Source organism: Dermacentor andersoni, chromosome 10 (genome assembly GCF_023375885.2).
Source record: "Dermacentor andersoni chromosome 10, qqDerAnde1_hic_scaffold, whole genome shotgun sequence".
Taxonomy (NCBI): Eukaryota; Metazoa; Arthropoda; class Arachnida; order Ixodida; family Ixodidae; genus Dermacentor; species Dermacentor andersoni.
Window position 1 is genome coordinate 83,699,134 of NC_092823.1, and position 27,089 is coordinate 83,726,222.

A 27,089-nucleotide genomic window follows, 5' to 3' on the forward strand; every position below is an offset into this window, starting at 1 on the left:
AGCTGCATAGGCGCGCGCTCACACCACGCGCGAAACCAATCAGAGCCGTTTCGCTTCTGCCGGAGAAGGAAACGGCAGGAAAGGGTATCGCGCGCTTTGCGCTGCCTTCGTTTCCGTTCAGTGCAGTTTTGGAAAACGCATGGGACGGCCACGCGTTCTGCGTTCCCCCGAAGAACGGGCAGCGTTCGACGAGCGGCGGCGAAAAGTAGCCCGTGAAGGGCTCGCCGTCTGGCGCGCTGATTCAGTCGTTAAAGCCTCAAGAGGCCCGGCAATCCGACAGCAACGAAAAATACATCCCGAGCTGAGGGAGTCGGAGGCCTAAGCAATCCGGCACTGTTACCTATGGGTTACTTCACCGTGATGAAGGTGAGGTGCATGCAGGAGAAGCTTCGCTTACTCCCATTTTTTGTCATAGCAGCTTGTCTGAAGTTTGCTAGGACACGCGGTAGACGCATCCTGTAACGCATCCGCTTCCGGCCTGAGCGTTCCGTGCGCGCGCGTCACTAGACAGTTTTAGCTGTAGAGCGTTACCGCATACCGGCTGCCACGACTGCGCATGCGCGGAGTTTAGCGGGCTCAGGTATAAGTTTAGCGAAACCCGCCGCGCTGTATCGCGTTTGCGCCAGAACACGGCAGCTCAGGCTGCCCGCGTGGAACCTTAACTCGCCCGTGATACTTGCTTACCGTCGTAATATATAGCGAGAAATAAATGTTAAAATTGGCCATAGCTTAGTGTAATTTTACGCTGAGGATAAACTGTAAGCGCTATGTTGTACTTATTATTGAGACGTTTTTTTAACGCTGCTAGGCGTAGAAAGGCCTTGAAGGACGGCGTGCGCGGTCGTGGCCCGATCTCGAAAGTCAGGGTCGCGAAAAGTGCGTCGACTTCCGTTCAACAGCTGGCGCCACGCTATTTAAAGTGTCGCGTCAAAAGTAACAGTCGATTTCAATAGTAACGACAAAAGAGTATTCATACTTTGTTCTCGGCCAAGTGATTACCGATTTTACCATTTGTTTCCTGCTGTCACGACGCAGAGCACGCGTCACGGGCGAATTATATAGATCGAAGCGGGCAGCCTCGGTGCTTGTTGCTGCGCAAACGGTGCACGGCGAAGCGTTCCGGTGAACCGATACCGGAGCCCGCTAAACTCCGCGCATACGGTATGCATCCGGTTGGCATCCGGTTGGCATCCGGTATGCGGTAACGCTCTGCTAAACGTTATGATCCCAATATATGTAGCGTTCCGTTGAGCGGCTGTGTGCCAACTGCTGTAGATACACCGGTCTGAGTGCAGCGGGCCGGAACCGCTGTCGCTTACATAGACAGTCATCGTCGATTGTTTCTGCACTAACTTATATCGCTTAAATGGAATGGTGAATCATTTTAGTGCTCTGTAGAAAGCCGCGCCTCTTCGTTCTGGCGCGCCGGCAGAGAAACTTGCTCTGTGAGGTGCGTTCGCTCCGTCGGATACCGTCTGTTGCACGTGCAGTTGTCCGGGGGCGTCCGTATTAACGAGTTTATTGGGGCTGCTCATCATAATGGCGAACAAATGCCGCCCGGACTTCGCGAACAGCATCGTCAGCCGGTCCATGCATACACCACTCCCGTCTTTATTCGGTGATACCCCCCCCCCCCCTTCCATACTCCTTGAGCCAGTGGCGGTGGGAGCAGCTGTGTGTTCCGATGCTCAAGTGCTGCTCATTAGTATGGCTGCTGGCGGTTCGGTGTAGCGCAGGGAGGAGAGGCGGGCGCACGCCCCTTGTTTAGGCGTTTAATTAAGGCCCCCCTTATTGCCCGCACGCGGGACGTGGCCGCGGCAGGCGCCGGCCGACATGCTAAGACGCTCTTCGCGCCGTGGTCGGTCGACTGCGCGTTTACGCCGCCCTCGTCTTCGAGGAGGCAGAAACAACGAAAAACAAAAAGACTATATGGAGGGGGAATTAGTGAATGCATCGTCCCCGCTCCCTGCTTAGTGGGCGAACGGCGCCGCTGTAAGGCGGACGAGTACTTAATCGGGATGACGACGAGCGGTGACTTCCAAGTGAACTTTTGTTAATGATAGATACGCCGAATTCGAACAACATTTGGAGGATATGTGTATGTATGTCGTGTCGCAAGCCAACAGACAGTGGCACCAAGGACAGCGTACGAGAAATAACTGCATTTCGTAACTGAAATAAGGAAATGATAAATAAATGGGAAATAAAGTAGATGAACAAACAACTGGCCGCAGGTGGGATGTGAACCCGCGTCTTGGCATTACGCGTGCGATGCTCTTGCCAACTGAGCTACCGCGGCGCCGTTTTCCCGCTCACTTTCTGAGCCATGTTTATCGACTATAACTAATCCTGGATGGATGGATGTTATGAGCGTCGTGCACTTCGGAACGGGGTGGTGTGTTGCGCCGCCAAGCTCTTGTTACTTTATTGCCTAATGTCCTATATATGTTAAAAAAAAGAAAAGAAAAGAAAAGAACACGATGAATTCCCACAACCAAGGTTTCTGAACCCCTATTGCGAACTTTGTTTTTTTACGCCTCCGTTGTTTCTCGTTTCCCTACTTCCACCAATCTTCCAATCGCCTCTTACTAATCACCTATTGCGGACATGTTTACTTTCCCCCTGCTCTCGCTTAACCCGAGGGCTTCAAGGATACACTCTAAGAGCAGTTTACACCCTTTGGCGTGCCCCTTCTGCCACACAACAATAATCGTCATCTGCCTTGATGCGTTTCTTTTCTTTAACGCTGCGAACCCGGAACTTTCCAGTAACGAACGGCACGCGCGTTATTAGCATAGAACAGTTTACACCCTTTTTCAGTGCCCCTTCAGCATTAAGGCATTAACGCATTAAGGCAGATGACGATTATTGTTGTGTGGCAGAAGGGGCACGCCAAAGGGTGTATACTGTTCTTAGAGTGTATGCCAGTGATTCCTAAATCGACCGCTGGGTCGATTTAGGAATCATTCTAATAAAACATGTTCCATAGTTTCTCTAGCTCTACCGCAGCAAGCACAGCTTATCTCGCTTTATAAGTGCGTGTTCTAAGGCATCCTGATCCCACTTTGAAAAGTAATGAGCTTGCCTTTGAGTTATCGTAAATTGTTTCTTTCCTGATTTCGTTTCCTTTTTTCCTCTTGAGTAGTTACTCATGGCAGGTTTCTTGTCCATTGCCGCCACACATGAGATTATTTCAGCCTGTCTGACTTTCCGCTTGACTTTCATTGTTGCTGTTTTGCTCACCATACAGGTCGCATACTTTCCTGTAAGCCTCCTAGTTTTGTTCCTCCACTGTGGATCAATGTTCTTCCTGTACAAGTACCTCAACACTCTCCCAGCCCATTCACTTTTTTCCATATTCCTCAGTCGTTCTTCATAATCAATTTTACTCTGAGCTTCCCTCACTTGAAAACTAGTCCAGCCCATATCACCCTGCAGAGCTTCATTTCTACTCTTCCCGTGAGCGCCCAGTGCGAGGCGTCCCACTGACCTTTGGTTGTCGTCGAGTCCTGATTGCACCCTTGATTTAAAGCAAGCAACCGCATTTCCAAATGTAAGTCCTGGAACCGTTGCACCTTTGCACATACCTCGGAGCACCGCTTACGTATTGTATCCCCGTAGCGCTCTGTGTTTCATTATGGCCGCATTTCTTTTCCCCTTTACTGTTATTGCTTTTCCCTGTGTTTCAATATATCTATTGCCTTCGTTTATCCATATACCAACGTATTTATATTCTTTCACACAAGGCGCTGGTTAACCCTAGCAGGCTTCACCATAGCCACCGCTCACGGCCTTGGCGTGCTGTTGGCGGTTTAAATCGGGCATCTCGGTTTCCTTTCTTCTCGTTTGTATATAAACAGGGCCTCCCAGCTATCATGCACCAAGATTTTTTTTTAATGTGCATATCCCACGTAGCTGGACAAAAGCAAGGTGATGTTGATCGCCGTTGCTTGAAGATACTCAGATTATTTTGGCATTCCGCCTATATATATAATTAGTTCTAATTAATTAATTAAATTAGCAATATAATTAGATACAAAGTGTCAATGAGAAAATTGTACAGCATCATGAAAAACTCCCGTTGCACCTTTCTGTTGCTCAATACGTGCTACGTAAATTTTTTCCAAGCGTGAGAGAAGCCCGCGAATACACGCAAAATTGCCGCTCGACTGGCCGCCCGAGACACTTTGGGTGTATTCGCGGTCTTTCACGCTTGCAAAAACACTTTACATACATAGCACATGCTGAGCAACAAATAGCTGTATCGGGAGTGTTTCATTTCCTCTACAATTTTCTCATTTACACTTTTCATGAAATTGTAATATTTAAAAAGTTGATTAATTTAAAGTAACGCAATCAGGCGGAATGCAAAAAAATCTTGAGTATCTCCAAGCCATGGGAAACAGCATTATTTTGCTTCTTGCAGGTACGTAGCATTTGCATATGCTTAAATTTTGGGGCATGATAGTTCAGACACACTATATATATATATATATATATATATATATATATATATATATATATATATATATATATATATATATAATATGGGCTCACTGTAGACAATGAGATATGTTAATGGAGACAACAAGAAGGCCCAAGTTCGGGTGCCTTCGTCGCCAGCGTGTTTGGGCACAGATAGGGACGCAGCAATATATCTATACGGGGTGGCTGTCTGATTTTTAAAAATCACCCAGTGGCATGCAGCACAGTTGAGCTAGATTACTTTACGAGCCACAACTTTTGCTCGAGAAATTTAAATGGAATGTTGATTCATTAACATCATCATCAGCCTATTTTATGTCCACTGCAGGACGAAGGCTTCTCTCTGCGGATTCATAAACATGTGGCTAACTAAATTTAATCTAATTATTTACAGCACGTATTGGAATTCACGAAGTGTTGCCGGTGACGTGGAAAGTCATATCTATTCGGAACAGATTATGCGATGACACCAATTTAGTGATATGCGTTCCGAAAGTTTGCGACGACATGCATTGGTATTTTATTTGTTTTATAGCTTCACTGTATAAGAAGACGTTTTGTTAAAGAAAAAGAAAAGTCGCAGTTTCGCCGAAAGCCGAAGCATCGATTGCGATAGCAAATTAGTAGACACCTATATAAAGTAAAGATAGCAGTTTTGTCGGCCGTATAAACATGGAAACGTTCACTTGCTAACTGAATTAACGAGCACGGTGTCAGCGCGCAAGAGCGAACGTGAGTAGAACTTGTTGCTGGGCGAGTTGGTTGGGATCTAATCAATAGATTGTTGCGCCAAAAAAGGAAAAAAAAAAGACTTGGGAAAGAAGAGTACGAAGCGACAGATTGAGCGCTGAATCTGTCAGCGCTCAATCTGTCGTTTCGCACTCTTTCTTCCCAAGTCTTCTTTTTTCATTTTGGCGCAACAATGTATTCATTGTCTCCACCTTGCGGGTTTCCGCAGAACTACTACGTCAAACACTTGCGTTTGCCTCGTGTGTTGTCGACAAATTCGACTTCGCCCTGCCATCTGCTAGCCGCCTGGTTAGCTCAGATGGTAGAGCGGCTGCCCCGGAAAGGCGGTGGTCCCGGGTTCGACTCCCGGACCAGGACGAATTTTTCTTCGACTCTGAGGGTTGTCTTTCGAGGAACCCGTATGGGTTTCCTTTGTAGCAATTGCTACGAACGGGTGGATGTCTGATTTTCCCTTTATTAATGTATTCATTAGCAAAGGTGAACACATCGCACTCGATGAGCGCGCACGCTTGCTGTCGAAATGCGGCAGCGGCAGCGAGCGAAGTGACGTTCGTGACGCAAGAGCGGCGAGAACACATCGTGCGCGACAGTGTGAGCCACGAAGTGCGCGGCCATGCTAAGTACGCACTTTTTGGCGCAGCCGAAGTTAGGCACCCTCTCTCCCGCGCTCCCTCCCCTCGTTCCTCCGTATGTGGCGCGCGAGATTGAGCCGCGATTGTCGGTTCCCCCTGCCGCCCGGTCGCGAAATGCGCAGTTGCTGCCGGAGCACAACGCGCCTCCCTCCCTCCCGTTCCGCCGTGGCCTTTCGCGCGACGGAAGACGGCGTTTGCTCTCCCCTTTCTTCCTTCGCGCGCGCCAGGTTGAGCCGCGATTGTCAGTTCCCCCTTGCGCCCGGTTGCGAAATGCGCAGTTGCTGCCAAAGCACAACGCCCCCCCCCTCCATCCCTCCCTCCCATCCCCTCACGGCCTTTCGCGCGACGGAAGACGGCGTTTGCTCTCCCCTATCTTCCTTCGCGCGCGCCAGGTTGAGCCGCGATTGTCAGTTCCCCCTTGCGCCCGGTTGCGAAATGCGCAGTTGCTGCCGGAGCACAACGCCGGCCCTCCTCCATCCCTCCCTCCCATCCCCTCACGGCCCTTTGCGCGACGGAAGACGGCGTTTGCTCTTCGCTTTCTTCCTTCGCGCGCGCCAGACTGAGCCGCGATCGTCGCCTCCCCGCGCGTGCTTTTACTCGTACGTAGAGCGTACGACGCGCGGCGACGCTGTTATCACCCTTGGTCTTTATGGAGGACAACACGGGGACGCCAACGGCAAAAATGCGCTGGGAGTGACCGTATAATTGCTGTTGCAATAAAGATAAGTCGAACAAGACTGCATTTTTACCTCAAGATTGACGGCGCTTATCTTAATGATTGTGCTAGTTTTAAAATTCTTTCTAAGTGGTCGTGCCTCGTCAAACTACTGGCATCCATTCGTGTATAGCAATATGTGCATCAAATTTGTTAAAATGTTGATTGCTGAAGTTTGTTAATTAGTCAAATATGCATTTTATTTCCTTTGTAAGTGATCTCTGCCTCTTCGACTAATCGAGCTCAGTAGGCAGGTTTCTGCAATATGCCACAGGCGATCTAAAATACAAGTCCGTTAAAGTTAAAATAACACGCCCGGCATATAGATACACTATGTGGCTGCCAACTCTCCCGAACTTTTCGTAATGGTTTCGAGTTTGAGCTCGTTTTACGATTTTGTGAAGGTATGTCACTATTTAGGAACAATAAGTTTTGTTCGCGAAAAACTTTCTCTCGTTGGTCTTTTATTGGTGAAAAGATAACGCAGGAAAGGTATACTAGGTGGCTGCGAGCAGTAAGTTTATGCAGACAAGTTCCGGAATCGGGCAAAATAGGCAACAGCGAATTCGCTCAATAAGCCACCGTAATCTAAATGCAAAGTTCTCGACCGCCATTGCATTTTCGCTTTTGCTGCGTCATGTATGCAGCGTTTACCGCTGCGACAAAAAGGCATTCGAGAAAGGAACGGCACCGAAAACCGCTGCTGTGAACGAGGTCGTGGGTTCGATCCCTCCCGTGGCGGTGTCATTCCGACGGGCTCGAAATACAGAAACGCTCGTGTGTATATACTATGCACTGGGAGCACGTGAAACAACGCCTGGTGGTTAAAAAAAACACACACACAATCACAAGTCTCCTCCACGACAACGTTCCTCATCAGGTCATAGTTCTGGCACGTTGAAACCCAGAATTTCACATTTTTATTCTGCTCTATAGCGTCTAGGAATTTAGCGTCTAAGAATATAGCGTCTAAGGCACATAGGGGCTCGGAAGCAGCAGCTCCCTTTGTCTCCAGTCCGTCGCAGCCTTCCACAAGTGCATATATAGCGACGCTGCAGTGGTGCGGAGCGAAGTGAAAGCGAAGTGCAGGGAACGAGGCAAAGGTTGAATAAATGGATAAAATGGGGACTTGTAAAAAAAAAAAGAAAAAAAAAGAAGAGCGTGGGTGATCAATCTTGACGGGCGCGCACTCTCCATTGTAGTCACGAGGCCGGCCGGCCGCATAATGCGAGCGAAATGCGAGCGCTGGCAGCTATGTAGCGCCAGGAATAAAAGTATCGCACAATCCGGACTGCGAAAAGGCCCGCTTCTGCGGATTGGCTTCGTCTTTGACTCATTACGAGCAGGCAATGACGGAGAGAGCGAGAGGAAAGGCAAGAGGGGCGGCACAGTTGTGTGGCAATAGTGCGTGCGTGCGTGCGTGCGTGTGCGTGCGTGCGTGCGTGCGTGCGTGCGTGCGTGTGTGTGTGTGTGTGTGTGTGTGTGTGTGTGTGTGTGTGTGTGTGTGTGTGTGTGTGTGTGTGTGTGTGTGTGTGTGTGTGTGTGTGTGTGTGTGTGTGTTCGTTTCAGTGGTGCACAATAGCCTCTTCGGTTGCGCCGTCCTCAGCTGGGTAATGAACGTCGGAGCCGATAAGACGGCACTTTTCGCTGGTTCATTTATCGTGTCTTCCTCTACAACTCCTCGTCTCTTTTAAGTTCATTATTTCTGTTTTCTTAAGTCTTTGTTGGCTGTCTGCTGCGAGATTCTACTGGGAGACCTTGTCCTGGCCGAAAGTGCAGCGTGTGACCGATCAGCCTTAAGCATGACGACAGGGACGGAGTGACAGCTTAATTGGTTCCCAAAGAAGGGCACCTAGGGTCTCTGCTAGTTAAATATTCCCGTCTCTTTTCTGTCTTAAGGAGACACCATTCATAAAGGCTAAAGAAGCTTAGACAGATGAAGCATTCCTTGAGAACTCTATTGTCGTTGATTTCGCAATAATAGGTTTATTATTAAAGGAGACTATGAAACGGTATAAAGTGCCATTTCTGTTTTTCTTTAATTTCGCCCTGAAGCCCGAGCGTCGGTACGTGAGTGTGACGTCACGGGTTTCACGGCATATTTTTAGATGAGTAAACCGAAGAATTCTGCTTGTTGTCATCCGTTTTAATTGGCGCTGAGCGAAACTGAATTTCGGCTATTAACGCAGGCGGGCATACCTGTCAGGACGAGAAGGCCTTCCGCCCGGTTTGGTGTGTCTTTCTTTGTTAGTAGCCATACTGAGTTTCGCTCAGCGCAAATTCAATATTATTAGTTGTTAATGCGTTAGCATTAGGAGTGTCAAAGTGGGAATTAGTGTGTGTTTGTGAAATGGGGGTAGCCGGTCACGTGGTGGAGGCAGAGAACGGACGGGAGAGCCTAAAATAGGCTCTCCCATCCAACTGACGGTGATCTGCTGCGGACCACGGTCAGTTGCCCTTTGCTCCTCGAAGAGCCAGGACCTGTTTCGAGTGAGCTCCCGAACAACACTTTTCAGTGGGGTGAACGCGGTTGAAATCGCGGATCCGTGGCCTCAAATAGGTGTGACCTAATACTAACGCATTTCTCTCGCGTTTACAGCTCAATCGCCACTGAATTTTTTTTTTTTTTTCATATTTGGGCTGCGTTGGCTTAGTAAAAGTTCCCCAGACTTGTCATGCACAATCTTTTGCTCCTTTGGAACACAATGGTAACCCATTTCTATCGATAAACAATTAAACTAGACCCTAGAATACGTCTTCGAAATCCGTGACGTTACTGTCGTAGAGTAGCAGACGACGGAGAAAAAGAATGGCGTGTGGGGGCTGGCGGCAAGAAGCGCGCGCACCTTTATCATCGCGTTACCTTTTGTGTTCTTTCTGTCGCCATTAAAGTCTTTCGCGGGTGTCTCGCGTGTCCGTCTATTCTGGCGCCGCTACCTGCAACGGGTCGGCGTTCCGCATCACGTGGTGCCGACTACCCACGGACGACGAGCGGCTCCCAACGACGTCGACCACGAGCGACGGCAACGACGAGTTTCTTCTTGAAACGGCAGGCGGCGCAACTTAATCCTCCTATAGGCACCGCACCCAGAGAAGCAAGACGTGGAGCCAGCTACGCGACGAGCAAGTAAGCCGTGATCCTAACGCAACACGGACCGCCTGAAAGCTAAACGCGCTGCTAGACGAACCCAATCAACACAAATCATGAATGAGGCGACAATGCTGTGGGAGCTCATCGCAAGCCGTGACGAGCTTCGAAAGATCAGTGCCGAGCTCGAGGACGTCGTTCCCGTCGGGGATCTTGAAAGGGAGCACGAGTGTGCAGCGCGTTAAGACGACCAGACGCTTGATACCCTGACACGTGTGCGGGGCCGGCTGGAAGCGTCCAGCGGCTTCAGCACGGAGCAGATTCCTCTGACTGACTGACTGAAAAAACTTTATTGTTCGAAGTCTTTACAGGGAGCGTGTGGAGCAGTCCTTAAGGGGCCGTTCCTTATAAAGACTAGGTGGGCACCTCATTACAGGAACCCATTGGCTGTAGCCGCGGCTCGGGCACGGCCGACCAGGGCCTTCTGGCTCGCCAGGCTCGGAGCAGCCGAGCAGGGCCGCCTCCCAGTCCTACCGGGTAGGGTTGGGTTTAGGGGGAAGTTGAGGGGTTGATTGGCATGCCCACACCATGTGGAAAATGTCCGAAGATTTTTCCTGACAGTGCGGGCACTTCCCTGTGCACGCAGGGTCGAAATGGTTTTGGACTGCCGGGCACAACAGTGTTTTAGTATAGAGGCGAAGGAGTAAACGTTCCTCCGCCTTCGTGAGGCCCTTACAGGGCTTAGGAAAGATTGCATGGCCGTATTGGTAGTGTTGGGTGATTTCCTTGAAGGTAAATGCCGGATTGGGGTCGGAGTCCGCAGCGACCGGAGATGAGGGCGATGCCCGGAGAGTGAGCGCGCGGGCAGCGGCGTCGGCCGCTTCGTTCCCCTCGAGACCCTCGTTCGACGACGTTTAATGCTCCACCTGCTCCACTGACAGCTGCTTCATCAGAGCTTTGGACCTCGTCTCCCAAAGCTGGCCATCAAGCCCTTCGATGGGGACGTGTGTCAACGGACGTCGTTTTGGGAGCAATTCAACGGCTTTGACCACGCGAATCCAACTCTGACAATGACGGATAAGTTCCGTTACCTCCGTAACTACCTGGTAAGAGGGAGCATCAGCTGCCATTGCCGGACTACCAGCGACTGAATTAAGCGTGTTATGAGAGCGCCATCCAGCCACTAAAACAGGTTCGGGGACAGGAGCCGGATTGTACAGCAGCACTTCAGAGCGCTCAGCGAACTGCGCAGCCCGTCACGTCTCCATCGCATACGAGGGAGCTGCGCAGGCTGTACGACAGAGTACAGCTGAATGTCCGCGGTCTCAACGTCCTAGACGTTCCATCTAGCACTTTTTGCGGCGATGCTCTATCATGTTCTCCTTCAATCCTTGCCACAAGAAGTCGTCATGGCGTTCCACCGCCATATCCGCTTCCAGGATGATGCACAATGCACGGCACCCATTGCTTCAGGGGAGACAACCACAACGTTTTGCAAGAAACTCCAGCAGCTATTGGATATACGCAGATAAAGCTCGAAACAAAAAAGCAGTGAGCTCCATCGGCGTCCTCCTTCAAAGGCGGTGGGTACCTCTGAATGCAAGTGCCGTCTCCATTGGTCCTGCATGCATCAGAAGAATCGAAGCAATTGAATCCGCAACGAATGTTTCTTTTGCAAATGTGCCAGGCATCGGACCGATGCATGCAACGCTACCTTGGCCATATCAGAGGAAAAAGAACCTGCTGGCTAAAGCTATGCGGGGCTACCGATGTACTATAAAGGAACACCGCGCAAACGAATGCCGGCGGAAGTTGTTTTGCGCGACAAGCAAAAGCAGGCATGTTTCAACGATTTGCGACCCAGCGTTTCGAGCGACAAGGGGCGAGAAGTCACGTTACGTTGTCCGCGTGATGCTGCTCAGCCAATGAAGACAGATCGTCCGTGGTCGACTGCCGTTACAAGCTGTCAACTGGATGAGGCCATTAATTTAGACTTTCCGTTCTTGGATCGTCGTTTCTACGAGACGTCTTATATCAGAGGCGTTTTCAACGGAGGCAGTCAACGCACTTTCATTAAAGAGGTCTTGGCGGCGCAGTTGGTACTAAAAATCATTACACAAGCCTAGTGGTGAACACGTGTGCGTAAGACACCCCTTCTCGTGTGAGAAATTGCAGTGTCGAAGTTCGTCTACGTAGTCAATTTGATAACAACGAGCACATCATTGAAGCGATAGCCATGCCAGTAATTTGCCATGACCCTGTCACGGCTGTGGAGTGTTCCTTCACAGCCAAATTACGCGAGCAGTTACCGGCTGGCGGATGATGGAATTCTTCCTGGAGGATGTGGCGAAAAAGGCATTAGCCTGCTCATAGGATCTGAACAAATGGGAAACATCGGGAGCGGAGACATCGTAAGCAGCACGGAAGTGCAAGGATTGGTCGCGGTCAAGACCACTCTCGGCAGAACGCTACAAGGTCCTGTCACGAAAACGAGCTTCATGAGCGGAACATCCGAAGTGATGATATGCGTCCTGCGATGCGCGTGCTGGAGAAACTAAAGAATTAGACCAAAGCACACTGGAATCACTTTGGTCATTGAATGCTATGGGAATTGCGCCAAAGGAATCAACTCATAGGCACGCAGACACGTCTGTCTTCCAACGTAAAATTGCAAAGGTGCGAAAGCGGTACCAAGTAGCCGTGACCTGTAAAGAACTGGATATTGAGCAGCTACAAAACAACTGCAGCGTCGCACTCAGTCGTTTACGAAATCTGGTTAAGCGCATTTCGATGCCCGAAGGATTGATCGAGAGGTACAATACGGCGATTCGTCGATTCTTTGTTTCCGGCCATGCTGAAATTGCACTTGGCGAGGAATCGATGGATGGCCATGCGCACGAGGAGGTTATTCGTGACGACTCACAAGCAAGCTGCGCGTGGTTTCTGATGCGTCCTCTCACGCCGAACGAGAGAGATCTCTGAACAGTTGCCTCGAAACTGGCCCGAACCTAAACCGGGACTTACTGCAAGTTCTCCTTCGCTTCAGATGGTACCTAGTGTCCATGACAGCAGACATCGAGAAGGCGTTCCTGCAAGTAGTGACACGAAAACAAGACCGGGACCTGTTCAGATTTCTGTGGTTTGGCAAAAGTCCTGCTGTTCCTTTCAAGGAAGAAGCGGTAGTGGTTTGGCGTATGGCCAGAGTACCCCTTGGATCCTACAGCAAGTTCATTCATGCTTACGGCTACTGTACAACATCACTTGAAGACACAAGTCTGTGCCGAGGGCCCTGGCACGGCTGCTTCTGAAATCATTTTACGTCGACGACCTCATGTTCGGATCAAATTACTTAGAAGTAGCGACAACTCTTTACAGGTACACGAAAGACATGATGGATGATGCTGGAACGTCTTTAAGGAAATGTAGCTCAAGCTGTAAACAACTAGAACGAGTGTTCGACTCCAACGATGCCCTTACCCCTCTAAGCAATAAGAACGCTGCACATGAAGAGAGTGCTCGGGTTGGGTTGGTCTAAAGCAACAGACGCCTTCATCTACAACCCGCGGGGAACGTCTTTACTTTCTTGGAGAAGGCAAAATACACTAAGCGTTTTATGCTCCAGATAGTGTCAAGGATCTAGGATTTCTAGCGCCATTAGGATTTCTAGCACCGTACGCTGTGCGAGGAAAGATGCTGTTTCAGCAGTAATGGATTTCGAAGATCGAATGGGACGATCCTGCTGATCACATTGCGGCAATATGGCATGACTGGAGAAACGAGTTCATTTGTCTGCCGCATGGCAACGTCCTCCGTCACCTCATGAACGGAGTAGCAGAACCGCGTGACCTTCAGCTATACTTTTCGTCAACGCAACACAAAAGCGTACGGAGCTTGTACATACCTTCGCGTAGATGTAAATGGGAGTGTGGCTAGCACTCGCATTGTAGCCAAGTCAAGGATAGCCGCAGTAAAAGCTCTATCCTTGCCTCGACTGGAGCTAATGGGTGCGTTAGCAGGAAGCAAGCTCTTAAAATATATAGTGGAAACCTGCGGCGATCTCATGCCAAGAGCGCACTGTTTTCTGTGGACTGACGCAACCATAGTGGTGGTGTAGTTACAGCGAGCGCCTTCGACTCTAGACGTTTTTGCGAAGAACCGAGTCAAATAAATTGTCTAATACTCCGGAAGGTAGCTGGCGGCATTCTCCAAGAAAAACCAATCCTGCGGATATACTGACCCGAGGTGTTTCCTTAGATGCACTGTCTTGCGATGTAGGCTGGTGACAAGGACCAGCTTGACAGAGTAAGGACTCCGAAAAATGGCTGCTTGTGATGTATTCACACCCCCAAATCAACGACATCCTATAGGTATGACAGCAACAAAACCAACGACGCTCCACTCTACAGGAAAGGCAGTGCAGTTAGCACCACAGCTGGACGCCACGAAGTTCAGCTCACTGCACAAGCTTCGCCATGTAGCAGCATGGGCGCAGCGCTTTGTCTCCATCGTTAATTGCAAGATTAAAACAGCTGCAGTCATTTCTGCTGAAGAAATATTGGCAGCCGAAAGATATTGGATCCGGCAAATTCAAGCTGAATCGTTTCCCGAAGTGAGGATTTGGTTACTAGAAAGACGAAGTGCGCCCAGTAATTCATGGGTAGCACAGCTACACCCATTCCTCTACAGAACGGGCTTCTACGAGTCGGGGGAAGGCTACAAAACTTTCCAGAGAGCCGGGATGTGGCGCATCCAGTGCTACTACCAAGTCCACATCGTTTCACCGAGCTGGTATTTGCGGATGGCCATCGTCGAGTCATACACGGAGAAGTAATGGTAGTGAGACGCAACGTACGCGAACGATTCTGCATGGGTCTCGAGAGCAGAACAAGCTGCTAAGAAAGCAATTAAGCGATGCCTGCTACGCGTTCGTTCTCGCACGACAACCATTGTGACGCCGTCCCTGCCGTTTCCAGTCTGCCGGGTCGAAAGGACGAACCTTTTGACACTACCGAACTTGATTTAGCCGGACCGTTGTATGCGAAGTCATCTGAGAGCTCCTATAGGAAAATGTACATCGTATTTTTCACATTTGCAGTAACAAGAGCATTGCATTTGGAACTGGTCTCAGATATGCCTTCACCTGCGTTCCTGTTGGCATTCCGGCGTTTCATTGCAAGAAGGGGACTCCCAAGTACCATTTACTCCGACAATACCTTAACTTTTAGAAGAACGTCGCGGGAGCTATAAAAATGTGGAAAGTACTACGACAAGACGACTTCCAGGCTTGCATTGCGAACCAAAGAATTCAGTGGAAGTTCATCGTCGTAGCGGCCCCATGGTGGGGAGGCTGGTGGGAACGGTTGGTCGGCACCGTAAAAAATGGCATTTCGCAAAGCTTTAGGTCGAAGCGGTCTGCGCTGAAGAACTTTCAACTATTATGACTGAGATTGAAGCGGTGCTCAATTCACGGCCACTAACACATTGTGATACTCAGGCAGGCGAGCCTGCAGCCCTCACGCCAGCGTGTTTCCTAGTGGGCCATCAACTTACGACGTAACGAGATGGAAAGACAGTGACAGACTGAACAACCAGCCACGATGGCAATGAATATTAGCGGCGCTTTCAACATCGACAAGAAGTGGGGAATGACTTCTGGAAGCGATGGTAAAATGAATATTTTCCGAGACTACCATCGGCTCACCGCTCGCCCACGCATCACTCAAGAAATTTAACGGTTCGCGACTTCGTAATAGTCCACACTCCTAAGACGGCCAAGTTATCCTGGCCGCTGGCCCAGGTTCAAGAGGTAGCCAGGCGGCGACGAACTTGCGCGTGCCTGTTTAATCCCATTACAGGGAGGCAGTCTTCAAGAGGCCAGCGCAGAAGTTAAATCGCCTGGAATTAGATGTCACTACATTTGAGGCACCGGAGGCTGTCGGAGAAAGCGGACGATGAAGGAACAGAATGGCTCGTGAGCTGCTGCCTCCGCGGCTGGCGCCTCGAGGTGCGCGCACCTTTATCATCATCATGTTACCTTCTCTGTTCTTTCCGCCGCCATTAAAGGCTTCGGTGGGTGTCTCGCGAGTCCGCCTTTTCTGGCGGCGCTACGTATAAGGGGTCGGCTCTCCGCGATCGTCACTGCCAGCTGGTACGTAAACTTCACGGTATCGTCGCCATTGGTCTTTCCTTCTTGCGCCTTTTCTAGTTTACCATGCAAATCTGTCCTCGCGGTGGGAGTGGAATTTGGAGTATCGTAGGAAGATAATTTACTAATATGGCTGCTAATTTACTAATATGGCTGAAATTATGTTTTTTCTACTATTTCACACCATGCCGTACACTCAGTGGCTTGCGTGCTCGGATTCAGATGGGAGAGATTCGCAAAATTATTTTGTCCACGCTCGTGGCTTTTCGACTGCGATTACCAAGAAGGATAAAGAAGGCATTGCCGGCATTTTCTTCTCACGGAGGTGGCCTCGAGTGTATGGCTGCTGTGTGAAACTATGAATGTGGGCTTACGTTCACGGCGTCCTTTTCGCCTAGTCGTGGTCTACGAGGCATCATTGCACGGAGTATCAGTAAAGGAGGCCAACGAGTGCGAGAGGGAGTCATTCAAAGGCGATAAGAGGGACGATTGGAGTGTTGATGAAAAAGAATTCACCGACGATTACGATACTTCTTAATGCGAAATTTGAGCGCCGCTCTATACGTATTTTCATTTCGCGATATATTGGCTGGTGCAGACAATGTCTCGTGGGGTGCATTTCAAACGGAGCGAAGTGTGCTGCGACTGTGAAATCAAACCAAATCGGTAGATGGCGAGAGGCAATGCGTGGGTGCGATTCACAGCAGCCGCCGCAGACAGACCTCCGCTCAGGCAGCGCTTTGTTTCCATATATGCTATCTGCCGACGCGCCCACCGCATGCCACCAGTGAACAGACGACGGCGCGCTACTCTGGCGCCATCTCGTAGCGCTCGTCGCCGCAAAGCCAGTCTTGCGCGGCACTATGCCGGCACACTCGAGGCCACCTCCGTGAGAAGAAAATGCCGGCAATGCCTTCTTTATCCTTCTTGGTAATCGCAGTCGAAAAGCCACGAGCGTGGACAAAATAATTTTGCGAATCTCTCCCATCTGAATCCGAGCACGCAAGCCACTGAGTGTACGGCATGGTGTGAAATAGTAGAAAAAACACGCTTTCTCCTTACCCTCCTCCCCCGCTTTCAGCCTTATGGTTCCGCTGCACCGTCCTTCCCTACTTTCCTCCTCGCGCTCTCTTCGTTGTCGCCGTCTTTCATGCCTCCGCTGCGCTCCGCGTTCGCGCTTTCATACTTCGCTGTGCTCGTTCGCTCGGTTACGCCGAGGGAAGCCGACGATAAAGGCAGGAATGGGCGCATAAGAGCTGTGCTCTTAAAAAAGGTGGGGAGAGATAGGAACGATATTCTCGCAGACATGGACACATAACATTACGAGAGAAATCGGAAATAGAGTGCTACATTTCGATTTGACGCGCGAACATCGTTTATCTTTTTTTTTGCAGTGGCAGTATATTTCACCTGATAACCACAGTTACAAATAAGTAACCGCTTTGCGCAAGTCGTGCGCCTGCATGATTCGGAACTTCCATGAATGTTACCACCCATTCTGTACGAAAGAATCTTCTCTAATCAGATTGAGTGCGTGGCGCGAATGCACATTCCGGAACGTACGCGAGCGTCAGTGATATTAAGCTGCAAATTACGAGCAGTCGTATAATAATAGCCGACGCACTTGACCCGAAGAGCAGATTTTTCGGCGACAGACGACTGTGCCCGTGACTGTCGTTGTGCATTGAGTGGTGAACTATTTTTTTTTTTTGCCCAATACTTACATTCTGGACTTGCAATTTTGGTACTACCAGGTCTTTCACTGCCACAACCAAGGTATACAGGGTGTTTCTTTAGCTGCACCAATTTTTTTTTAGTTGGAAAAATGCAGGGCGTTTCAAGGAAGACTAAGTAATTTTAAATAAGAGGCTTTCGGAGCTAAAATTGTTGTTCTTGCGCAAAGTGATCAGGGGCCGTGGCGGGCGCTATCGAACGGGCTGCAAGTGCTATTTACGGGAATAATTAATTAGAATTTGTTAAGTGTTTGATAGTAATGAGGAAATTTTAGTTACTCAAGGTAACTTGTGTGCTTGAATGCATAAAACGTCGTTTTTCTTTTTTGAGTAAAAGAATAAATGGAACGCCAATGCATTTCTCCGCAAAGTTCGGAAATTAATATCTCGAAACTGGTGTCATGCTGAGAATGCGTTCCAAGTGAATCGGCCTTGTGAACTACACGGCTAGAATTGGCAAATTGCAACATGGGCCATAAGGTAATTAGTTAATTCTTTAATTAGTGAATGTTTGTTAATTAGTCAATTATGCATTTCAATTTTTTTATTAATGTCCTTCTCTTCGAGTAGACCTGCTCATGAACTAGAATTGTGATATCTGGCATAGGCAACCTTTAAAAAAATTTTGACACTATTCGCTGAAACACCCGGTATATATTCGCGTCCGTGCATAGTTAGAACACCGTCCGACATATTTAAGCGCAAGGCAAGAACCTTGCCATCGCTGTCACTGCATCGGCCATCGGGTGACGCTGCCAATTTTTTTCTTTTTCTTCCCACGAAGAGTCCTTTCGCACGAAAAAGTAAATGTTACGTTTAATTTAGTAAATGTAAGTTTTACGGTAATTAATCGTTAATAATTCATTTGCTCAACCATCCACAACTGTGGGGAAGGGGGAGGAGAAGGGCAAGCTCGCTAGACGCCATATACCGTGGATATTGCGCCAAGTTCCCGCGCTCTCGTCATTTTTTCTAGTTGTGTGCAGCGAAGATGAATCGGGCTTCGTGGGGATAGAGCGGAGTGTTCCAGTTTAGCACTGAAAACTTGATGCTTGTTCTAGGTTGCGTTGGTGGGCGCTTTGGGAAATGAAATGTTGACTTGACAGTGTGAATGATGGCATATACATACATACATATATGTATTTTCCCCTCTCCCTTCTTCAGCTTCTCCGGCAGCGGTGGTGCCAAGCTCAAGCCGTGCCTGGTGAGCAAGCTGGACGACGAGGACGGAAGGCGGGAGAGTGCAGCAGCTCGAATCAAGTGAGGAGCACGTGACACAATATATATAGCATTCGTTGAAGGAGTATATACTGACGTCGTAATAATGCGATTGGCATTCTTTGGGGAACCTAACCTGCTTTGCTGTCTGTGTGCATGTGTGGTACGGCTGTTTACAACTGGGTCCTTAGTTCTTCGGGTAAAAATCGGATAGTGCCCGATTTTCAGACCCCGATCACAATTTATGAAAATCGGGCGAAACCTGCTCCCTCTCCCTAGTTTCTCCTTTCCTAAAGGATATTAAATTTAGGTGTCACAAAACTAATGGACGCGTCTCGCTTTTTGTCAGCAAGGAGTTTAAAGTATATAAAAGTATTAATACTATTAATGATATGTATATTGTGTATGCCTCGCTTTCGCTTAGCACGCAAGCGAAAATCGACATGTATAAGATGATATTCAGCGCGTGCCGGCCTTGAGTGAACGCAATCTTGTTGCTTCTTTATTAGCTGCTTACACGAACGCGACGTTGATGGCGCATTACATCGAATTTCGCGCACGTCGCTTACGTGTAAACGTCGGTAGCGCGCTAGGGAGCCAATTACGGCAGCACTGACATTGTTCCGCATTGCTAACGGTTGTTGTGACGTTAGCAATGCGTTGACCGTTGACTCGTTGACCGAATGTTCACCCAACGACGTTACGTTCAAAGCAGGCTGGCTGATTCGTCTAGTTGGTATTCCATTTGCTTTGTTGAAAGAGCGTATATTGTGATCCAGTGAAACAGGACAGCGGACAAAGACGAAGGTCCCACATGTCTAGTGAGGTGACTGTTCGGGCACGTTGGTAGGACATGAATGCAGCTTTTTGCGCAGGGAACGAGGAAGAGGCTGGGACATGCGTGCGCAGACTTACAACATTGTTTTGTTGTGAAGCGAGTGACCGCATGTATAGCACAATCTGTGACACATCAAGTGTGCGCCGCTCGCAGAAAATATCTATCTCTGCGCAAGAAGGATAGCTCCTTGCTGGAAAGGGCGATAGACGATTTTGACACGCAGGTGTCACCGCACCTGTCAATCAATTTCACTTCGATGATTTCTCGGGTTAACTGATTGCGATTTTTGCTGACAATTGAACACGCGCTATATACCGGTTTACACGAGACCGTGCTTTTTTTTTTGGGGGGGGGGGGGGGGGGGGGATTCCTACTGTAGAAATTGTACGCGTAATCAGGACAGACGCCACAAATTGTCGCCGGACTTGTTCAGGTAGTGCCCGGTGCTTGTCGACGACTGCCTCGGTCGACTCGCGCTCGGTCTGCCGCCGCTTTTGTCGCTGCTCCGTCCTTCTCGTTCGGCCTCTCGATCGCGAGACGAACCCGGTACGTCCATTGGGCACGCACAAGCCCTCGCAAATGCCAGAGGAGCTCAAACCCAGTGCCCCTCTCTCCGCCCACTCTCCTCTACTCTCCCCAACCGCGACGCTTCGTTCAATGCCAGCTAGATTTTCCTCTGGGTGATGTTGCTTTGCCGAGCGCATGCCCGTATTGCTGCACATGCGCAGAAGAGACGCCGCGAACGTGCGCGACGAGCACCACAGGGTCCAAGCGCGAACGGAAATGGCGCGGACGCTACACTAGTATCGACGGTGGGACGCGTCTGTCGATTCTCTCTCCTCCACCTTGAAGGGGCAGCGCAAAAAGACGATGACAGAAGGCAGGAACACACAGGACAGCGCTGCCTGCCATCTGTCATCGTCTTTTTGCGCTGCCCCTTCAAGGATGTTCAACCAGTACCAACTCGCCCAAATGTCGATCCTTCTACAGTATCTTTCTCTCCTCCACCCCCAGGCACCTTTCCTCCTTCGGCGCCCGCTTCCCTCACGGCGACAAACATAATGTCGCCGATTTCACAGATGGGCCATGTACGCTTGCGCGTTAAAAAAAAAAAAAAAAAAAAAAAAAAAAACACATCGGGTCCCTCAGTTTCCCTCCACGTTTTTCTCTGGTTATTTTTAATGGACCCCACGTGCTCAGAATGAAGTCCATCAACTACGGTGTCCCTCACAAGCCGCTGCGCAGTTGGGAGACGTTAAACGGCAAAACTTCGCTTAAATCCGAGACCATTGATTTGGGGACAGAGCGGGGGGAGAAAACGTCTTTATTAAAAAGGGACTAGGGGTGGGATACGGCGCCTAATGAGAGACCTGACGCGGCTTAACCTAACGCACCTCGTTATACTGTCCCATTTATGATAAGCGACGTCGCGGACGCGAAAGGTTCTCGCTGCAGAAAGGCACGTACGAAGTTTCGCGACCTTGGGACGAGAGAGCAACGCCCAGCTTGGAGCGATTGGAGCGACGGCTGCGAAGGAATACGCGGCAGCAGGAGAATACAAGGCGGCGGCCCCGAAACAACACAGCTGCGCCTCTCGCGGCAGATTGCGAGACGTGGAAACTTAAAGAAGGGAAAGCGAGGAAAGAAAGGGGAAAGCAAAAGACATTGTTGCGCAACTAGAACGGCGAGGGCAGTGCAGCAGCGAACGATGACGTTTACGCGGGATGTCGCCACACCCGTCTCGGCTGAAGGATCAGCTTTGTCAGTGTTTGTACTCGCCTCCTTTGTTTTTCGTCGTCTGGTCCTGTTAAAAATTCAGTGCGGGAATGATTTTCAGCAGTTTTGTTTTTCTGCAATTTCTTTTTCATGATGCGTGGCAGTTCTGTGTTCTTGCGTGGGTTAGAGCGCGTATTCACTCACTCACTCACTTACTCATCACGCAAACTCTCTCTCCCTTTTTTTCGCATTTTCTCGTTTATTTATTTATTTTATTTAGAAATACTGTCAACCCTCAGTTGAGGGTCATAACAGGGAGGGATGTTACGTATACGTTCATACAAGGCAGCCAGATACAAAAGAAATATGCACATGCACTACAGTGTCCTACGGATACAATACAAGATACAATATACAGACTATAAGACATGTATTCAAATGTTCAACCAGCTGCCGCACGCACACAAACAGAAAAAAAGCAAAAAGAGAAAAAGAAAGAAAAACGCTTTACAGTATCCACGTGGTACAGTTTTAGTAAAGAATCTTGATTGCATTTGTAAACAATGCAGTATCAGAACTGCGAACAATTTCTGCAGGCAGCTTGTTCCACAGCTCTATTGACTCTGGGAAGAACGAACAACGAAAGGCATTGGTTCGGGACAAGTACGGTTGAATAGCTTCACTATGATTTAAGCGGGAGCTCAGTCTTCCTGGAGGTTTTAAATACAAATCTTTATTTGTATCTTTACGTTGTTTATTCCATTAACAGTATCCTTACAGAAAAGAGGCGCTGTAAAGGGTGTCCCAACTATCATGCATCAACATATAAAAATATGCAAATGCGACGTAGCTGGACAGAACTAATGTTATAGGCCTAATTACGTAATTGGTCTAAATTGATCAGCTTATCAAATATTTAGTTAGGTTAAATGTGCCGATGACAAAATTGGACAGCATCATGAAAAACTCCCGATACAGTTTTCTGCTGCTCAAAATGTGCCGCATAAAAGTGTTTTTGCGAGCGTGAAACAAGCCCGGCAATGCACGCAACATTGCCGCGCAACTGGCCGCTCGAGGCACTTTGTAAGCACTCGTGTATTTGCGGGATTTTTTCACACTCAGAAAAACACTTCAATGTAGCACATGTTCAGCGGAAGAAAGCTGTATCGAGAGTTTTGCATGATGCTGTACAATTTTGTCATTGACACATTTAACCTAACTATAATATTTGAGAATTCGATTAATTTAGACTAATTATGTAATTAGGCGGTATCGGAAAAAAAATAATCTGAGTATCTCCAAGCGACGGCAAACAACATTACCTTGGTTTTATGCAGCTGGGTGGCATTTGCGTATTTTTAAATCTCGGTGCATGACAGTTCGAACACCCTGTATCGCACCAATTAACTCTCTCTTTATCGGGCCCAAAGAAAACGATCAATTTGATCGACAGTATTTCGACACGTTGTCAAACATTGTCGTTGGAATTCTCCCGCGAGCGACACCGTGCACCGAATGAATTAACGGCTGCACATGAACTGTTGATCAGATTTATCAATTTTCGGCTCATTGTGGAGGCTGGGAAAAAACAAAACTTCGCCTGGAGGTATCGTCGACACTAGCCTCCATGTGCTCCTAGCACTTCCTCAATGTAACGAGGCAAGATTTGCGCTTTGGTCGTCCTGGGCAACATAATTTTTTGATGACAGAAGCAGTGAATATCCTGTCACGTTATCTGATTTTCTGATCCGACGTCTGCGCTGTTTTAACGATAGGCCGTTAATGACATGCTCAGGAGTACGTGTTGTCTTGATAATTTTGTTGGACTAATATCAAGAGCAGATAATTTTTTTTCTCACCGTTTTCACTCACACAAGAGAACGCAGTCGATTTGAAACCGACCTTCGACAGAAGCTTCAATGGCAGTCTCATATTATGTCTTTTGAGCAACCCCCCCCGGTGCAAATGCCATTGTTCATTACTGCACAGCGCTGTAGTGCATTTTAGATTACTCTATAGTGCTGTTCAAGTACTGTACACAAAGCACGCAAGTTCCATGCGCACGACTAGCTCGAGCTTGTTCGCCCCCCCCCCCCCACCCCCCCATAAGCTGATCCAGCACTATAATCCCGTATGACGAGGCTAGGGCACGATCCTCAATATGGCAACCATATTGCTTCGGGAGCCCAAAGAATATAGTAAAAAAAGTAACCAGGTGTTTGCTGCGATAAGTAGAAACAAATGTTCTCTGCACCATATACGCGCTTAGCCGTTTTCACATTTGCGAAATCACGCCTTTCCCGCAGAGCATGAGCATCACTATTGCTTGTTAATATTCATCCTTACTACCCTCTGTGTAATCTTTCCTTCTTTCTTTCTTTCTTTCTTTTCTTTCTTTCTTTTCTTTCTTTCTTTCTTTCTTTTTTTTGCATCGTCCAACTTACGGTTGTTTTGGGAACTAATCTATTTTTTTTTTAACTCGTAGTACTTATACTAAAAATAGAAAATTATTACTTTCATTCATGCTTCTTCGGATGCTAATGTGATGTTTCGCTTAAGAATTCTCAAAAACTCTGTCGGCTATTATTTTTGCCCTACTTGCTTTCAAAACATAGATCATCAGGTTAGATTTAATGTACTCGTGTATCCAGATACATGTTGGGTATAATTCGTCCTTAAATGATACGTTAGAACGTAAAATCATCGAAAATGAGCGCACAGTTGAAGCGGTTAGGAAAGGGCTGGCGGGTTTTCTTTGCTTTTTTTTTTTTCGTCACAAGTGCTTATATCAACAGAGTAATAGAAAGAACCCTGTGTATTTGTTCATTTTCGATGCTTGTGATGTAGCTTTCTGTTCCTCTCAGTCGCGCTGCCTTTTCGTCCAAGCGCGAACCAGCTTCCCCAAGTTAGTTTTACTGCAGCCTAGAAGAAGCCGCGTTATTTAATTAAAAGTCGAAACGAAAGGCTCGTTGTGCCGTCGTCTGCAACGGTGCTTCACTTCTGCATCGTCACGTTTCTGTGCGCGTCTTTAGTTTACTTGCTTCACCTTTTCATTGGTGTTTGTGCCGAAGCGTACGTGGTGCCGGTTTCATTCCCCCGTTGTCTCAAGTACGCAGTAATAACAGGCTTTTGTGTGTGTGATTCGGCGCTGCCCCTTCGCACTGCAGCTTGCGTCGTCTGCTCTTATTTACGAACGGGTCGTCGCGGTTCAGTTTTTCCAACCCTCCGGGTGAAAAACGGCACTGAACTTTAATCAGCGCCTGCTTTTGCCGAGTGGTCTGCTTACCATGTTGGAAGCGCATACTTACGTCGCAACGAGGTTCGTCCGCTTTCGCGCCCGCGCATGTGTCTTCTGTTTACGCACGCGTGCCGTGTTTGGCAGGCGCATTGCACGCATTCGCCGGGGCGAAGCAGAAGTGCGTCGTCTGTGTTTGCGTTTCGTCTGCTCGTGAAGCTGGGTGCGCGCGCTTGCCATTTCACTACGCGCGAGAGAAGGCTGCGCTGCTGTTTTGAATATACACGTGCCTGTAGTTCCAACGACTGCGCTATACGCGAGCCGGCAGGAGATAAATCCAACTCGGACATCTGTGTCGGCGCTACCGGCTGCGACGCACAAGGCATAAGTCGCGATGTTGACGCAAACACGAGTCAGTAATGATGAACGCAACTCGTTGTCTGCGCTGAAGTTACGCCAGCGCTCGTCGAGGTCCCATTTGAAAGAGCGCATTGGTCGCTTGTCCCTGGGAGCAGCGCTTAGGTGGGTACAGCTGGCGACAGTGAGGTGGGATCGGGGGTGGGGGGGGGAGGAGGGTTTAAAGGGCAGAGATTATTCGTCATAGAACCTAAAATGGAACAGTGTCACTGTTCGCTGACTACATCAAAAAATAGAAATTTCTAGGAGTGCCCTTGGCAAGGTTTTATAGACTTGGGGTGCTTTAATAGAACGTGGAGGTAAAATGAAATGTGTATGTATCGGGTGTTTCAGCGAACACTAATTTTTTTTTATTATTTCCTGTGGCAGGTAGCACGATTCTAGTCCATGAGCTGGTCTACTTGAAGAGGTGCGCATGCACTAAAAGATTGGAAGGCATAATCGACTAAATAACGAAAATTCAATATTAAGCTTTTAACTAATTACGTTATGTGGCACATATTGCAATTTACAAATTCTAGCCGGAGAGTTCGCAAGGCGGATCCATTAACGACGAATTCTCAGGACGACACCAGTTTCGAGATATTAATTCCCGAATTGTGCAGAGAAATGTTCCAGTTATGAGCTCCAATGCACAAGCAACGTTTTGCCAAGAAAGTAAGTGGAACGACAGTGCACTTATTACCACAAGTTTGACGGTGCATATCTCGTAAATAGCATGATCCACACAATTCTTTTTTGTGGATATGCCTTGCAGTGTCACCCGCTAGAATTTGTAAATTGCAATATGTGCCGTAAGGAAAATTAGTTAAAAACGTAATTACTGAATTTTTTTAATTAGTCGATTATGCATTTCAAATTTTGTTCTGCGAGTAATGTCGGCCTCTTCGAGTAGACTAGCTGATGGACTAGAATTGGGCTGCCCACCACAGGCAATGTTAAAATACTTTTGAAAGCGCCTGCTGAAACACCCTGTGTACATTAGAGACGTCGCCCCTGACAGGTACATACCATGTTTCGCAGATACACCCGCGAAGCGTTCGTAGTAACTACTGTAGAAATACTTCCCCACGGGGATCGACTACGCTAGCAGGTAGTGCGAGATTAGCATAAGTTCGTGCTTTAATTTTCTTAAGAGCTATTAAAATACCAGACGGTTGTACTGTAAAGAGTACATTCTTCGACCTTCGCTTGGTCGCCTACCATTTCTGGCTCGTCTTCATTTTTCGTCTCCTTTCAAGTTTCCTCTTTCCGAAGTGTTTCCTTCAACTTCATCTAGTTTTTTTTTTTTTTGTCCATATAAATGGAGGAGGCTAAGAAGAACAGCCGCAGAAATGACTTGACAATTCGTTAATACCCTGTTTTAACAGACGGCATGACGTTATCAGTACAGAGGCGTTAGTAACAGTGCATGATTGAGATGCAACGCAAGAATATTACACGTAATACCGGAACAGTGCCCAACAATAAATTCGCGTAATACCGCGGACCAGATGCGTAAGATCAGAGGCACTCGGTGAGAAAACAAAATGCTCCAGTAATAGCAGAAAGCTTAGCAAACAGGAAGAAAAAGGTAGAAAAAATAAAGAAAGGACATTCAACAAAGCCTGAAGTACCAAACAACCAACGACTTGGAGTCTCTAAGCGAAAGACTACATAAGTCGTTTACACGATACACTGCACTATTTTTTTTTTTTTTTGCAGTGTAACTACCGTAACAATGCGGATGATCTATTGTGTATATGTACAAGGCTACGTGTGCAATGCGCTCAGCACTTGGATATGCGTACACTGTGCATGCAATGAATAAAGGGAGAACGAGACATCAACCCAATCGTAGCAATTGCTACAGAGGAAACCCACAAGGGTTCCTCGAAAGAAAAGGTATAACGAATTCATACCAAAAATAGGTGTGATGAATCAACACCAACTTGCCGAGCAAGAAGTTCTCGAAAGAAAAGCCTCGCAGTAGAAGAAAAAAATTGTGCTGGTCAGGGACTCGATGGTAACTATAAAATTCAAACAGCGCTAAACGACAGGACCATGCAACACCAACTCGCCCAATCCGCTGCCCTTCTGCAGGGACTCGATGTTGCAAAACCTTAATAAATCAAGTA

At 48.2% G+C, this 27,089-nt stretch overlaps 1 protein-coding gene across 4 annotated transcripts in view; it reads left to right on the forward strand.

The window, feature by feature from the left end:
* LOC126544188 (BTB/POZ domain-containing protein 10-like) overlaps window positions 1-27,089 on the forward strand; it is a 189,015-nt gene that overhangs the window by 136,844 nt on the left and 25,082 nt on the right. For 3 of the 4 annotated variants that reach the window (XM_050191425.3, XM_055062480.2, XM_055062481.2), the window contains exon 3: window positions 18,713-18,808. In XM_050191425.3, coding sequence (XP_050047382.1) covers window positions 18,713-18,808 — 96 coding nt within the window. Of the gene's footprint in view, window positions 1-15,655; window positions 15,819-18,712; window positions 18,809-27,089 lie in introns of those variants that run through there. The other variant, XM_055062482.2, reaches the window with a different exon arrangement.